At 48.0% G+C, this 16,355-nt stretch overlaps 1 protein-coding gene across 1 annotated transcript in view; it reads left to right on the top strand.

The window, feature by feature from the left end:
- The first annotated feature begins 13,680 nt into the window (after positions 1–13,680).
- Positions 13,681–16,355, top strand: part of MASP2 (mannan-binding lectin serine peptidase 2) — a 12,788-nt gene continuing 10,113 nt past the window's right edge. The window contains 4 exon segments of the mRNA XM_010135524.1: positions 13,681–13,751; positions 14,042–14,267; positions 15,607–15,784; positions 16,036–16,167. Of these exon segments, the coding sequence (XP_010133826.1) occupies positions 13,681–13,751; positions 14,042–14,267; positions 15,607–15,784; positions 16,036–16,167 (607 nt within the window).

Genomic DNA, 16,355 nt, shown 5'->3' with positions numbered 1-16,355 from the left:
CAAAAAAAAAAAAAAAAAGCATGAAATTCAGTTGCTCTATGTGCTTTAATTCTTCACGTTAACAAGTTGGGTTTTGGAGCTATAGTACATTGCTGGGAATGACGACACAAAGCAACAGACTTCAGCTCTGCGTTGCCGAGCCTGTCTCCAAGGTGTGACTGGGGAGAACTAGAAGGTAGTTATTTGTAGTGGCTTATGTTTGAACCTTCACTTTTTCTTGTTTTCGGAGGCCACTGGCCACGGGGTTGCTCATCTCAACAGCAGCGTTTGGATTAATCAGCAGCCAGCCTGTTTTCTTACAGCTGAAGTAATGCTTCCAACTCGCCCGCTCTCCCGGAATGACGAGTGATACAACCGCCCCGGCACCGAGGTGGGCTGCCTCGCCGCTGCCACATCGCTCGGTGTCAGGCTGCATTTTCACTGCATCGTTTGCCATAGAAATTTGTGGCCGTGTGTCTCTGGCTTGCAGGAGGAGTCAGAGCCCTGTGGCTTGTTTTATTTTTCACTCCATAATGAAGAATAGGGTGCTTGCTGGGGGAGCTCAGCAGCTCATGTAAGGGTAATGGGATATGGAGCTTTCCGGCTGTGTTGCCTGGAGCACCCAGCTAGGATGCAGGAGACCTGGTTTTATGCCTCGCTTTGCTGCTGGCATTTGCATTTTATCATACCTCCCTTTCAATACCTCGGTTTCCCTGTCTTTAAAATGGGGTGATAGCTCTTATCTGGTTTTGTAATTTTTCTTCAGATACGCGAGTGACACATGTTGTATAAGAGGCAATATCGTTACTGAGACCTGTGTAGCTGTGTTAGACTGGCTGGGATGCTGGTACCTTAGAAGTGTCCTCGTAAGAGTTACCTTATCATCCACCATGAAATCTTACCTGTGATGATAATGTTGAAGACACTCCTTGGAGAAAACGAGGCGTTTTCGTGCTCCACAGCACATGGACACAGGGGTTGCCCCTGACTGTTCAGCAGACTGCATACGCTGTACTCTCCAGTGGTTCCGGGAGGAGAGAGCAGTCCGGCTACTCTCAAGGTTCGAGCACGTTTGGAAGCTGAGCTCTTCCTTCATCCCTGCAGCTGGTTGCTGCTGATGCAGGCTGGCCGAGCAGCCGGCAGGGAGCCTGCACGGCCAGCACACGTGCGGTGGATGGGGGCCAGCACCTTCCAGGCAGTTTCTTTCATCAGTTCTGAAATCAGTGCTTGAGTTGGATTTAATTCTTCGGTTTCCTTGCTAAGGCAATGTGCTGAGGCTGAAGCCTTCCTAATGACGGCATTTAGATTTAAGGAGTGTAGCACGAGAAATCAGATTCAGAGGGAGGGGCTTTACGAAAGGGTATAAATAACATGTCATATACGGGCATTTTCTCTTTAAATTTTCATGAAAGACTTACGAGTCTGGTGTATATAGAATATATATATCCCAATAGAAGGGAGCAGCAGTATGTTATTTCTTTTTTAGGTGCAACAGCCAATGCATTTGAAAATCTTGTCACAGCTCAGAGTAATAGTATGTGTGTAAGAGCAAGTGGAAAATAGCTATGAGCTATGTCCAGATGTTTAAAAAAGTTAAAAAGACACAAAAAAAAAGAGAAAGTGATGCCGGAGGGCAAATTGTTCAAGTCATCTAGCACACACAGTGCTGACTTCGCCTCATTCAATGCATGGGCCAGTGGTACTTGCTGTATTTCCTTTTTTTATTATTATTTTAACTTCAAGCTAGCTCATGCTCATGCTTATGCATCGAGCCGCAGGCAAATGAAGAAATTATCTTGGGGACAAGCTCAGCTGTGAACCCACAGCACGTTCAGTACCCAGGGGTAACTCCGCGTGTGCATATCCCGTGATAAATGTCAAGTAGTCCAGGTAGCTTATTTCTGGATGAAAACAGGATAAATCTCATTTACTCTGAGAGCAGAGTGTGTCCATATGTGGGCAGATAAAACAGAGGAATTAGGTGTTAATATGAAATTTAATACCCTCCGTGGACACTTGTTTGTATGTGCTTTTAGTAGTGAAGATCTTCTTTTAATATATACCGTCAGGTAAACTCACAGGGAATCCGTACTTCACTGAGCGTGTTTTCAGGCTCAGGCAAAGGCGGGAGTTGCAGCCTGACCGGACTTCACAAAGATCCTGTCTGTCTGCAGGCAGGCGGCAAATGGAGTTACATTGACAGCGGTCCTGCCTAGTCTGGCGGTGCTTTGTCTGTCATTCTCAACGCGTGGCCTGGGAGGCACCTTCAGCATTGATTACAGCTACAGACAATTAAGGGTAAACCTGATACTGCAGAGAGAATGAAGCATAAGGTTGCGCAGGGTGTCTTTAGTCTTACATTGTTATCGTGTTTGGCTCTGCTTAGAAACACTGAACGTGAGTTTGAAAAGCAGTGAGTCCATTTATTTAACAAAAAAAAATCTGGTTTGAGGTTGATGGCGTATAAGCAGTCATACACAAACACGGGGAAGAGTAACCGGGCTTGCACTGAAGGGGAATCTTTTTGCCACCGAGCTGAGTGGGTTCTGCTGTTGCCCTTGGTCGTGGATTAACGCAGCGGCTCACGGAATCTGTTCTGACGGGGTGCTTGTTTTTCACAACCTCCATCTGATAACTCGGTGGTTTAGATAGCAGCAAACTTGACAACATCCCTGTGGCACAGAAGCGCTCCTTTTATTTATCTTTCTTGGCAGTGTGGGCTGGGAGATTTGCTTTATGCCTTGGGCTTGGTGGCGGGAGATACTGATCCAAGAGACGGGGCTCTGGGTCTTGTTTGGACTGTGATGCCACGTTCCTTCTGCCTGTGGCTCTGCTGTCTCCTGCCACAGCAGGTTTTGTTGAGTGGAAGAGTAACAGAGGTCAGATAAGGCATTTGTTCACTGTCTGTTACCCACTGTAAATAGTTTGTTCGAGACCTTGTTCTCTGAGCTCTGAAAGCCTCTTTTACTTGTGAAGTGGGCTTTGAAGATTTATCTTCAGTTACCTCCCAATTCACCGTGAGGCCATTTGTACTCAGGATTCCCCGTGTTGCACGCGTCTTACGTGAAGCTACTGTACGTGGTGAATGGTCAAGGTGACAGCTTCTTTCACCGAGCAGTCTTCAGGGCATGTAAACTGCACTTACAACCCAGTGCTGAGGGGGTTTATGCAGGTATTTGAGCCAAGCAGATGGTCTAGACAGCGCTGGGTGTGTTGGTCTGCATTCGTGAACCTAGCGCAGGCAGCAGCTGAGCCAACAGAGAAAGGGAAAGGACAGTATTCCTGTGGTAATATTTTATACAGACCTTTTAGCTCTTCCAGTTGGGGCAAGACTATGTGCAGGAGTCTCTTGCGCAGAGTGAAAACCAGAAGTCAGGACAGTCTCCAGAGAAGCCTTGGTTTGCTCCGAGAGCTCTGCCTTTGTCCTTGGCCTTGTGCTGCTGATCTACTGAGAGGAAAATCAGTCCCATAGTGAGGGGTCCCCTGCCAGAAGCTTAGGTGCAGGTGTCCAGACAGGGAGCTGCAGCTGCCTAAAAAGCCATGGACTTACACTTTAGGAGCCCAGAACCACGGGGAGCAAACAGCAGCCTTTGTTCTCTGAAATACTGGCTGGCAAATAGTGCTCATCATCGTCTGTGAAGTGATGAATTTACCCACCGCTGGGAGCCAGCGGGCTGGGAAGTACCTTATGATTGCTCTTCCGGAGAGGATCGCTGAACCTGTTCATGCTGGAAGACAGCTTGTCATGCCATGGGACAGAGCGGGCTAGACACAGGATTACTGAGAAGAAATGCCTTTTGCTCCATTCCAGAGTAAAAATGTGAATGTTTCCATATTGCAAAGCTGTCTAAAAAGTGTATGACTCGGAAGAGGGTACATCAGCCCAGCAGAGTGAGGTAAGGGAATGTCCTCCCTCCCAGGTTCGCGTGTTTTCTTCTCACGTTGCTACTGTGGCTTGCTGTAAAACACAAAATAGCCGACTGAGTGTTACTGCTGCAAGGGGAAAGTGGCTGTGCCTTGGTGTATTCTTCTATTCAGATAAGTAGTTGCTTCCATTTTTATTTAACTAACAGGTTTTGTGAATGAGTCTTTGTGAGATGATCCACTTTGTGCATGAAACAACTCCTGTTCAACAGGAGATAAACCAAGGTCCCAGCCAGTGCATCAGATTCCGCAGGAAGCAAGCAAGAGGGTGGGGACAACAGTGGTGTTTCCTTGGGGCACTAGGTGTGGCTGTGTCCAAATTACTGCTCCTGGGGAACCTCCGCCTGCTTCTGGGTGTCTCCACCTTTGAACAGTCCCAGCCCCAAGGAGTGCTTGGGGAAATAATGTGCTGAGAGCAGCCCGTCTTTGTCAGCTCCTCTATCACTTGCGGCATGCCGGCAGGTGGAGAGACAGGTTAATGCGTTTCCTGTTCCTGTAAGCCCTGCGCTGACAGCTGGTCAGTTCTGGCTGCAGGCCCTCCTAGCCTCTGCATGGCAGGCCATAAATCAAAGCTGGCACTTAGAAGAGGAATTGTAATGAAGGCTGAGAGATTCAGAGGAATTGTTTTCCTGAGTCCCATCCCATTTTCACACAAGCACGTACGGACACTCACCCTGTTCCTCAGAAACACTTAACTAGTCTTCACCTCTCTGGGGAGATAGACTGCCGGGTAAATGAGATGTCATGGGCAAACTCTGCCCTACCATTGAAGAGAGTATTTCCAAATTACTGGAAAAGATTAGGCAGAAGGGCAGAAACCATAAATAACAAGGAGTACTTTGGAAAGGCGGAGACAGCTTCATAAGCCGGGGGGAGCTCTGTCTCCCACAGGGTGCAGCACAGAACAAGCAGGTTACCAAAGCAGTCAGCAGAGCGGAGTTCGTTCCGTGTGGCCTCCCAGATCACCGTGGCAATGCAGGCTGCAGCCGCTTTGTGTCGATTGCATGGGCTTGAGTATGAGATGCCCCAGGCCGGCCAGCAAGGGCAAGTGAGCATAAGAGGCCTGTGAATTGCTGTGTGTGAAACACCACTGGGCTTGCAGTGGCAACTTGTGACACCGGACAATTGGCTGAAGAGGGAGATGGCTCCCATCTTGCAGCAGATGTTTGCCCACCGCTTACCTTAACTCTGCACATCTGTAGGTGGGTACTACACTGGCGTGGTCTAAAAGATGGGCTTTGTTTTCCCGCAGATTATATTGGTGTGTTTGGCTGCTGTCTGGCATTTGGACTTTGCTTGTGCCTGTTTGTTCTTGGAATACAAATATTATGAAGAAGAACAGCTTGGAAAAATGAGGAGTCCTGCTGGGAAATGACCCTTGCTTGCCATGCCCATTGCACAGTCCCCTCAGCCAGGTTCTCATGCCTGGCGGAGGAGGCTGCTTTTGCGATGTCTGCACAAGGCTTTCCTAATAGTAAAGCGGTTGTTAGATTTATCATTACTCCCCGTATTGCAGGAGGCAGTGCAGTGCCTGTCAGGCCTTCTTTTAACAGATCTGCCCCCAAAAATGCTGCTTCTCATGCTGAAGATCTTTCAGTCTGAGCAGAGGAGGCGAGATAGGAGACGAGGAGAGTGAGTGAACATGCAAGTGACTGTCAAGGCCATCAGCAGAGTAGCAGTACTAGAACAGGACAGTGGTCTGTAGGATTCCAGGTCCAGATAAACAGAATGTTTGTGACTCCGAATTCCTCACCTGTCTGAAGATTGCACCGTATTAGTGGGGAATATTACAGTGATACAAGAATAAAAACCTCAGCGTCTTCGGAGACTTTCTTAAATGACAATATGTTTCAAAGCAAAAAACCATTTGGTCCATCTGTGTCCCATTACTAAGCTGGGGCCATCATCCATTTTCATTAGCCAGGACCTGAGCGTGTGGGTGGGGACAGAGGCCGAGGCAGCTGGCCTGGACACCAGGCTAAAAAGCACCATACGGAAAAGCCTAATGTATGTTAACAGGCATCAGAGACTAAAATTGAAAGAATAATGGCCCATCCGCATGCGGCAGCCTCGGTGAGACAAACTCTCAGCACCAATCTGTCAGCTGCAATTTTGGGTCATTACAGTGCTGCTAAGCAGAGGCTAGCAGACACAGTCATCTGACTTCAGCCAGAGTAATTCTTCCAGCCACGCTAGTGCCTTGGCTCCAATCCCTCCTTGCTAACATACATCAAACAAAATCTCTTCCTCTCCTCAGAGGTTCGTCCTACTGGGATCCCCCTCAGGGGATTCCAGCCAAACATTTAAATTATGTGCTATGATCTTTTAATTTGCTGGCTGCTCGGTGGCTCCGTATTGCTCTTGCCACTTCAGATAACCACATGCTATAGCAAGGCTCTTTTCCCTTTTTCCCTTCCCACCCTGCCCACAGAGGTGTACCTGAAGTACTTTCGTTTAGACGTCCCAGTTTTAATTGTTAGCTGAGGAGGCTCAGAGCTTGACTGAAACCACAGAGTACTCTGTTCTGCAAGTGCCTTGGCATTCAAGTTGGAGTTCAGGTTAGATCCAATATCCTTGTACCAAGTTAACTCTGCATATAGCCTAACGATTCTGCCTCTTCTCCAGCAGAGCTGAGCGTTGCTGGAGTGGAGTGAGCTCCTGCAACTCTTTGGTGGTGGTTGAGGTCGCTGGCAGATACGGTGGCTGGGGCAGTTTAGGATAGACTCTCATGGACTCTGTGCCTAATAGTAAATTAGAGGGTTATAGCATCCACCAAGTCTGCCTTCGCTTGTCACAGGCCCACCGCCTCCAGGGTATGTCAACAGTTTTTAGTGGACTTCTGCATACAGCTTTGAGGCTCAACAAGTGGTGGCCCTGCTGTTAGTGAAACCAGGGGCCAGTGTGTCCAGCAGGCACGGAAAAGTCACCTGTGCCGTCACTTACGCTCAGCAATCAGGTAACCTCTTAATCCAGGGAGTATTTGAGTACCCACTCCTGAGCATTTGGTTTTGTACAGCCAGGTTAAAGCTCTGCCGATCTCTGAAATGCAGATTTTTCTGAGACAGAAGACAATGCTGTGTGGGCATGAGCTCACTCCTCCTTCATAATGCTTCTATTTAATTGTGTTTTGTTGACAACTGTATTTAAAAGTTGTTATTTTATTTTTCGCAGTTTCCTTCCATTGTTCAAGCTTTAGTCATGACACCTGCTGAAACTTCAGTGTCGTGGATTTCACTAACTGTGTTGAAAAGTGAGGAGAAGGAAGCCCAGGTAAATGTCCCACTCATTTAAAAGACCAAATTCAATTTCTCTATGAAACAATAGCAATCTTGGCTCAAATCCAAGTGTTTGACGTCACCCAAACCGAAAGCACACAGGACCAAAGCATGTTTTGCTGGTTATTGCTTTGTGAAATTCTGTAAGAGAAGCAAAAATGAGCAAAGCAGCTGAGGAGTGAAGTGTCCCTGCAGCACAGAATTCCTGCCATGCATTTTGGTGGTTTTTTTTTTTTTCCCCTAGGGCCAGAAACAAGATCTTCAGGGTGGAATTCTGGCAAAAATGAGTTTAGATCTAGACTGAACAACACTGTGCAGTTTGAACACTTTCTGTTCTCTTAGGCAGAAACAGTTCTTGCCTTAAAAATAAGATTGATAAGGCCAGTCCTCGCAAAAGGCAGTGCATCTAGATGGGACCTAGTACCTAGAAGGTATCCCTAATTTCTCGCCCTGGAGAGGAGAACAATCAAGGATCCCAGACTTCTTTGAAGGGAGGCCAGTTTGAAATAATTGGGAAAGGCACGTTATTCCACTGAGGTGGTAAGCAATAGTTTAACACAGCTGGTTGCTTGGTAGGTTTGGTTTTTTGCCTGGAATGCTACAGGCATTTTAATATACAGGTTCTGATTGATGTGCTGTTGGCTCTGACACGGACTTCAATCTATTTTCTCCAAGGCAGGGATGAGGCTATGTGTATTCAGTGAGGGATTTAGCCAGAGGAAAGATTTGTCCATTTGGATGTATCATGCTAACTCTTTAATGTCTGAGCAGCAGCTCTTATTTTGGGAGTGCTTTGGGCTGGCTTTACTGTTTATCTGGATTAGTGGGGTAATAGCCTCTTTGTTAGAAAAAACCGAGGTTGTGGGCAATTGCAGAGGAAGAGAAATGGTGAAAAAATGTTTTTGAGTTGAGCAGGGGTAAGTAGAGAACACATTTGGATGTGTACATGGGCAAGGAGCCTGTTGCAAGTGGGTTTAATGAATTTGCCAGTCCTAATGTTGTTGAAGCCTATTCTTCAGCACGTTTCTCAGCTTCTCCCACTTCTTGAGCGGGAAGGGAGTGTCAGGAATTTGCTAACTTCTCCCGTCTTCACAAGTTACACGTTTGGGAGGTGAATACAGCTCTTCACAGTGTTATTTATTGCATGTAGAGGAAGAGCAGTCATGAAAGAAGGTAGAAATGAAGGGGAGATGGAAATAGAGACGAGTAGCCAAGCTCTGACTTCCGAAGGCAGACCCTGTGCTCTCTGCTGAGAGTCTGCTGTGCTTTTGGTGTGGAAGATGAAGGCTAGATTCCCCTTCTTTGAAAAACCAGGGCTTCATCCCAAACTTAGTGATGGTCGCTGTCCCCTGCGGTCTGGTTCTGTGGGTAGGAAAGGCTTTAGGCTTTGTTTAGGAAAGGTTAATCCTTTCTTAAGGATCATCACTTTAAGTGGAGGATTATACAGAAACTGCAGCAGGAGATGGATATGGTTCTTCTGCCCAACTTTCTTTTTAGTTCTCCCTTGTCAAAGAAGGATTTTGGAGAGAGGCTGCTGCTCAGGTTGATCCTCTTGTTGCAGACTGTGTGCTGGAGGGAATGGCACATGCTAATATCCTTTCCTAAGCTGCCAAGTGATTTTCCAGGCCTTCCAGTTACCATGGCAGGTATGTAACCCCAAACCATTCCCTCTAAATTAGGTTGTCATTCCTGGGTGCTGTTCTGGGAGCTGAAAAATCTCCTAATGATTTCACAGGGCCAAGCTGCTTGTTGAATGAGGCTGTGATAGGTTCAGGGAAGGCTTTTGATTAGCCTCACTCTACCCACAATAGGAAGTTCCTGATGGGGCTCATCAGTGTGTCCTCTAGTACAGAGATTTGTTTTATTTTTCTTGGTTTTCTTCGTTGTTGCCCCTAGTCTGCCTTCCCTGTTCTAAGAAGACTTCGTGTTGGACAAGAGGTACATGTTAGACGTGTGGAATTCACCCGCCCCCTTTGTTCCTCTGAGCTGTTTGGAGGCAGGCTCACCCAAGGAAAATGTGTGGGCTGTGCCTGTAGCGTGCGTAGCATCTTTGCTGGGAGAGCAGACAGCGCTGTATTTCATAGCTTTGGCTCTAGCTGTATCTGAATTGTAACCAAATTCTCTTCCCAGCACAGACAGCTGCTCCAGTGAAGTCACAGACTTGGAGCCAGCCCAGCAGACACGCAGCAGCTACCACGGATGTGAGTGAGAGCGAGGCGGTAGCTTTGTGAGCTAGTTCAGTTTTTGAGAGCCAGGCTGCTGGGACTGGGGAGACAGGCAAGGGGGAAAGGGATTGTGAGCTATCTTCCCCACGGCAGGGGGAGTTTTTTACAGGAGAAGGAAGGGTAATGTGACCAGCATCTCTTACTTGTGTGCTGTCTCTTCCCAAGGGGACGAGTGTGTGCAGCAGTTTGCCCTGGAGTTTGCGTACTGGTGTGTAAATGCATGCCCATACATCCACGTGGCGGTGGAAAGGGGCTGGTGTGCTTGAAAACGACGTGCCGTTGGATTCTGCGGCTCTGCGGCTGAACAGAAGTTACGCGGGTATCTACATGTTATCTTACTGCGCGGATATGTACATCGTGTATAAATAGTGTGTGTGGTGTCTAACGTACGACTGCCCTCACACACAGACACACGTTCAGAGACGTGTGCTTTGCACTCTGAGCTTTGTGGTGCTCCTGGAGAGGTCATGGTTCACAGCCTGAGACCAGCCCCACGGAGGTGACAGTTACCCTGGGTTTTGAGAACACTGGTGATGCCAGAGAAGCAAAGCTGTCAACCAGTATCTTTGCCCCAGAGTTTTTTTTGGTATTCCTAGACAATTTGAGCTCACACCCGAGTGCTTTCAGATGAGGACGAGATTGCAGAATTGGATTGGCTATCCTTTGGCAGTCAGTTAGTGCAGAGTAGAGAGGACAGGGCCAGTGATTCTTTCGCTGCTGGAGAAATGCGCCTCAGCACTCTGTAGCAGCTGGAGCCCATCTTTCAAACAGAACAGGAAACAGTGAGGTAGCAGTAGACACTGTGGCAAGGAGGGAAGTGTTCCCTCGCTGAGGAAAGTATCTTGCCCCATTTCAAGAGCTGTCTTTGCTGCTGTTTTCCCCTGCCAAGATCATTTTTTCCCTGTTTCACAGCAGCCAGGCTCTTTCCCCTGCCCCACTCCATGCTCTGCTTGCTCCGTCTGTGTGCTTGTCTCCCGATGTCAGTCACGCTCTTTGATTTGTGATGAGGAAACAGAACGCCTTTTCCTCTGCTGCGTTTGCTCCCCCCAGTCCTCCGAACCCCTCAATGCAGGAGGATTGGATTTAGCCACGGAACAGCAAGCAGCCAGCCAATCTCTTAGGGCTCTGCAGAGGCAGCTGGCATAAGGGGCAGTGGGGAGCAATGTCTTCAGGGATCACAGCAAGCAGCTATTACGCTCGTTTGCTTGTTTGTGATGCAGGGATAGCCACTGCGGTGTTAGATGGCTGCACTCCCTCGTCTTAGAAGGCAGGAAGGCCTGTGCATGCTTTTCCTTCATCCATTAGCCAGCCTCTCGCTTTGACACTGAACCTGCATTTAGGATCTGGCAGCACGTTCAGATGCTGTTTATTACACCCGAAACATCTGGTGCTGACTGTGATCAGTCCTTAGTGCTTTTCATGGAGTTGCTGTCAGAATGTAGGAGCTGCCTTTCAAAGGCCCCTGGCACAAGGTGATTTTCTGAGGCAGTGTGGGGTTTTCCATGGTCCTTTTGAGGATAGAGCTGTCTGGGAGGTTTTTTGTGAAGTAGCTGTGGGGCTATTGATTTCGTTTTTACAAGCTCATAGAGGTTGTCCCTGCTGAAGTTCTTTGTGTAGGAACATTGCTTTGGCCAAATTTACCTCGGTAACGTTTTTGCAGTTTCAAAACTGCAGTCAGAGGGAAATCTGAACTCAAGAGCTACCCTGGGGCTTAGCCCAGCTCTCACACGCTTTGATGAAGGTCTTAGTGGTGCGGCAGGTCTCCAGCCTTCTCACCTTGTCAGCTGGTTCCTGCTGTTGTCTGGTTTTGCAGGGAAAGTGGAGATCAGATCTCTGGATCTTAGCGGTACCAGCCTGAGGAGCACTGCATCCATTGGCTGAGCAGCTCTGCTCTTGCTGATTTATTCGTGTGTCTGGATGGAAGGAGACAGGGGCTTAAGAAGACACCTGGGCAGACTTCTCAGGAGACATCTCTCATTTCAGATAACACCCAAGCTTTTCTGAAGTGCATCAGTAACTTGGCAAGTTAGAGAGTGCTGGAAACTGCAGTGCTGTGGATGATGTCCACTCAGCCTTCAGGCTTCTGAGTCCTGGGCAGACAAAAGGGAAATTGTGGGCAAGAGGAGCATCTGTGCGGCTTGAGGTGAGCTGTCACAGCGCTCACAAGGTACTGCTGCACCTGGCTAGCTGATGCCCCACAGCCTTTTGGAGTGGAAGGTTTCTGGGCAGAGAAACAGACAACATCTTTGGTGTTGTTCACTTTAGGTGCTAAGGACTAAAATCACAGAAGCCTTGTTGTCCACAGACCACGCCAGTCTGTGCCCCAAGCCTTCAATTTCTCAGCCTCTAGGATTACAATTCATTAAGTCAGTTTATTTCTGTGCTAGGTGGCAACCATCAGCTTCAGGGTCCTCTTCAAATTCTAGGGCTGTGCGAAACTTTGCAGACCTAAGATCAGAATTGACTCTCCATGCCCTTGCTTCTGAACCGAGCAGTAAACCTGATGTGGGCAGCTTCTGGAAATATTTATGTCTGTGGGAATCAGGCACCAGCTCAGGCACAGGTTGATTTTTTCAAAATTTTCTTTCTTTTCCCTTGTTTCCAGCCAGCATAAAGTCCTCATCTTGCATGTGTTGATAAGATCATTTTAGCAAGTAGTGGGCCATGAGGAAAGCCAGTCCCCTCTGGGTTCTTGTCCGTTAACCACTCTTGTAGGTACTGCTGCTACACAATTCATTATTACTGGTTCTGGTTTCTCCTTCACTTCTATTAAATGGTGTTTTCTGTTTTCAGTCTGCTAAATGGTTTGTTGGCTTCAGTTTTGTTCATGTAATAACTCCTGCTTTCCTGCCAGCACCAGCTTCACTGCCTGGGGTAATGATTTTTTGGCTGTTCAGAAATGAGTATCAAAATGTGTCCATTTAATTACAGCATATCTCAGTACAAATGTCCTGCGTCTGCAGTGCAGTAGTCTGTTCCCTGCTGCAAATCACTTTTCCTGCTCTCTGTCCATTTTTGTCAGGGAAGAGGTGGGACCTGGGGTCGGCACTAACATAACTGGCTTTTCACCCTCTGTAAATTGAGGCCCGTCTCTGTAAGGGCTGGAGGAGGAGTTTTGTGGAGAAACCTAAATGCTGACTAGGAAGGAAGCAGTCTGCAAGCAGTGGCACTAGTAAAACTTTATGTCCTATAGCATTGGCTTGTTCACTTGTATTCCCCGGGCTGGAGGAGGAGTTTTGTGGAGAAACCTAAATGCTGACTAGGAAGGAAGCAGTCTGCAAGCAGTGGCACTAGTAAAACTTTATGTCCTATAGCATTGGCTTGTCCAGTTGAATTCCCTGGAGTCTTAGAGTGCTGTGAAATCCCTGTGTGGATCCACAAATGTTTAAAAGAAATTGGAGTTGGTGTTTCAGTTTTTTCCTCAGTGAATCCCCAGTAATAGGGATTCATTTTTTATCCATCCAGGTATCTACATTGCACTGATATCCTGGGAACTGCTTCTTTTCTGCCAAATTTGGTAGAAATGGACTGTTGGGCTTTTAAAGTTGGCGAGCGAGGTTACACAGGCAGATATGAGCACAGAGCATTTGTATCTTGTGTCTGTAGCAAGCCAAGTTCAAAAGACCTAATTTATTAAATATGCCTTTTACCTTACGGGCGTTCCAGGATGGACAGGGTAAAAAGCAATCCGTGCCTCGGAACAAGGCATGGAGCAGGCTTCAGTCAACACAAGTTTGCACTGGATTAAAAAGTACAGCCAAGAACTGGAAGACTTTGGCATCTCTTAGACTTGTGCCTGTGTGTGCTGCAGCGTTGTTGCTAGAGTGTTCCGGTCCCATTACACAGAATCATCAAACCAGACTGTTCCGATATACGCTAATGTGCCCCCTTACTTTGTTCTCAGTACCTTCCTGCTCTGACTCAGAAGAACCTGTACTTCAATTCAGTAGCATACTGTTTGCACGGGGAGAAATTGTAGATCAGTTGGTTAGAGGTAAAGAGCATTGCCCAGCTCTCCTCGCTCCTCTGTGCAGACGCTGATGGAACCACTCCGTACCTCCTCCCACTGCCTGCCTTCCCGCAGAGCTGTGATACCATCTCCATCTGCCTCTCCCTGTCACCTACTGAGGCCTCGTGCACTGAACACAAGCCTGGTTTTGAGTAATTGCTGTTCCCAGAACTCAGCAGGCTGAAGGGGGTGGAAGGGAGATAAACATCAGAGTTCAACATCCAGACAAACACAGCAGAGCACACACAATAAATACATCCGCCCCCAAATGCAAATACATCAGAAGAGATTCCTTCCCCAGGGCTCAGAGCAGAGCAGGCTCAGACAGGAGCGCAACGATGAGGTGAGTGCAGTTGCAGGGACCTCCGCAGCTCCTCTGGCCACTTGGCTTTGTGCCGGCCTTAGAAGGTATGAGTGTGATTCTCATCTTGTTTAGCTGTTGCTGCAGTGTGACTCCACTGGTACCTCCTGATTTCCTCCGCTGTCAAGGGAGAAGGGTGTCAGGCATGAAGATTCCAGCCAGCAAAGAGATATCAGATTTGGTATCGAGACTGGCAGCTTGGATGGGTGGCTTCTGGGGTATGGTCTAGGTGATGCTCACTCTTTCTCCGTTAATCTCTGTTCCTTTGACACAGACTCTTAGTCCTGCTGGCTACGCTTTACAGTGGAGTATGCAGCAGCATTGTGTTGCAGAAAATGTATGGGAGGATCACGTCCCCCAACTTCCCAAATGTCTACCCAAATCACAAGGAGAGAATCTGGAATATTACTGTCCCCAAGGGATATTCCATCCGCATCTACTTCACCTATTTCAACCTGGAGCTGTCCTACCTGTGTGAATACGATTACGTGAAGGTATGTGCAAGGCAGCAGGATGTGTAGCAGGCTAAGTTGTTAAAAACTGTGTGTACATGATCCTGGATGCCTGTGGAACCAACGTAACCGCTGTAAGCCCTTGACTCCAGACTGCTAGTAAAGTTCAGGCTCCGCTGACTTTTAAGTGATGTGTTTATCGAGGCCCAGGGGACCAGGGAGTAGAACTGGTTGTCATGTTGGGACATCTGAAACTTGAGTTGTTTGTGCTTGGAAAATTCTGATGTTCCCCTCTTGTGAAGCAAAAGGTTTGAAATTTTGCCTAAAACAACATTTGAGCTTCATTTTGCTGAAATTACAGTGTGTGGTTTAAATTAACAAGTAGTGCTTTACACAGAGTATAATAGGAGACGGTAAAAGTGTGAGCGATGGTCTAAATGAGATACGGTCAGCTTGTCTAAACCTGCACCGGCAGCGCTTGCTGTGGTGTGTCGGTAGCTAATGTGAGGAACCACCTCAGGAAAAGAAGCAGAGACTGTCTTTGGGAAGTGTTTGGGTGATCAGTGGTGTCCCTGAAAGGTTTGTGCTCCACACACTAGCGTGTTCCATAGCCCGGTCGGTGATTTGAGGCTGTGCTACCTCTGCACTCATTCTGTTTTGCGTGGGCCTGACACCCGTTAAAGAGGGAGCTGTACACGCGGGGAGCATGCAGAATGCGTCAGCAGCGCTTCTGAATCTGATGACACCGAACTGGGCAGCCTTGTCGTCATTTAGGAGGGTCTCATTTCCATGGTTTTATGTGGCAGGTGGCTTCCATTCCCCAAATCCATGGTGTTGGTCATGGAATTTCCTTTGGCCAGGGTGCACTACTCCTTTCTGGTCGGTCTGTAGCACACAGATCTGACAGTACTGTGCGCAACACGAACCCCTGTATCAGAACGTGAAGAGCTGGAACTGTAACAAGGGAATCATGGAGAAAGAGGGTCATTAGTTTAAGGAGGCCTTTTACTATAGATCTGAATTTGTCAGTGTGTGAAACCTTTTTACAGCAGTTTTACCCTTGGCTTTACCAAGATCTGGTCATCGCTGAGAGTGCCATGTTAACAAGAGCGTTATAAACAAAGCACGGTGCTGATAGCCTAGCCTGGCGTCACAGCTTTATGTGGGCCTCTGAAAGGAAAAAGGGGCCGAAGTTACAGGCTTGAGTCACAGAGCACAGGGGAAATTGTCTCTTATCTGTCCCTAGGTCTGAACTGGCCTCCAGAAGCACCTTTTTCTCACACCATTAAACATGCTTTCCAGGCCATTGAAATGGCTTGCAGCAGGTTGGGAAGAGCAAAGCTCTGTGCTCACCTGGTAGGTTTGTCTGCCCTTTTTGCAGCTGAGCTCCGGTGGGAGGACCTTGGCTACGCTGTGTGGAAAGGATAGTACAGACACTGAGGAGGCTCCAGGCAACAAGACGTACATCTCCGTTGACAACAACCTGATGGTAGAGTTTCGATCTGATTACTCCAATGAGACGCCGTTCACGGGCTTTGAGGCCTTTTACGCTGCTGAAGGTAAAATGACCAGCCCCTCTTGTAGATGGAGGAGACACGGCTGTGGTGGAGTTGGTGCTTCCTTGTGCTCTCATAGACTGGGGCTGCTGGTGTGCAGTGGGAGAAGGTGGTCTCATTGCGCAGAGGCAGACACAAAAGGGCATGGCAACCAGAGGGAACCGAGCCAACCTCGCGGAACACCGAGTGGCTCAGATTAAGACGAAATATTGTTGAAGGGTGTTGGTTGCCTAATGCTATGCTTCGCCCATTAGATACCGATGAGTGCAGACAGCTCTTTGATGGCGAACCCCTCTGCAATCATCACTGTCACAACTATGTGGGGGGGTACTATTGCAGCTGTCGGATTGGCTACACACTGCATGAGAACAAGAGGACGTGCACAGGTGAGCTCTTGCTAGATCAGGAGATCTTCCCTACCTACACCACCAACTTAAATCGAGTCCTGACTGTAGCGTTGAGATAGAAGCTGCTTTTTTTTGTTCTTGTTTCCAGTATTCCCTGTGCGCCCAGCGCAGCTGGCAGAAGGCACAGGGGTTTAGTCAGAGCTGCACCCAGAGCTCCTGGTTTGCAG

The sequence above is a fragment of the Buceros rhinoceros genome, unplaced genomic scaffold (genome assembly GCF_000710305.1).
Source record: "Buceros rhinoceros silvestris isolate BGI_N320 unplaced genomic scaffold, ASM71030v1 scaffold16404, whole genome shotgun sequence".
Lineage (NCBI taxonomy): Eukaryota > Metazoa > Chordata > Aves > Bucerotiformes > Bucerotidae > Buceros > Buceros rhinoceros.
Note: the sequence above shows the minus strand (reverse complement) of the source record. Positions and strands in the feature narration are given on the sequence as shown.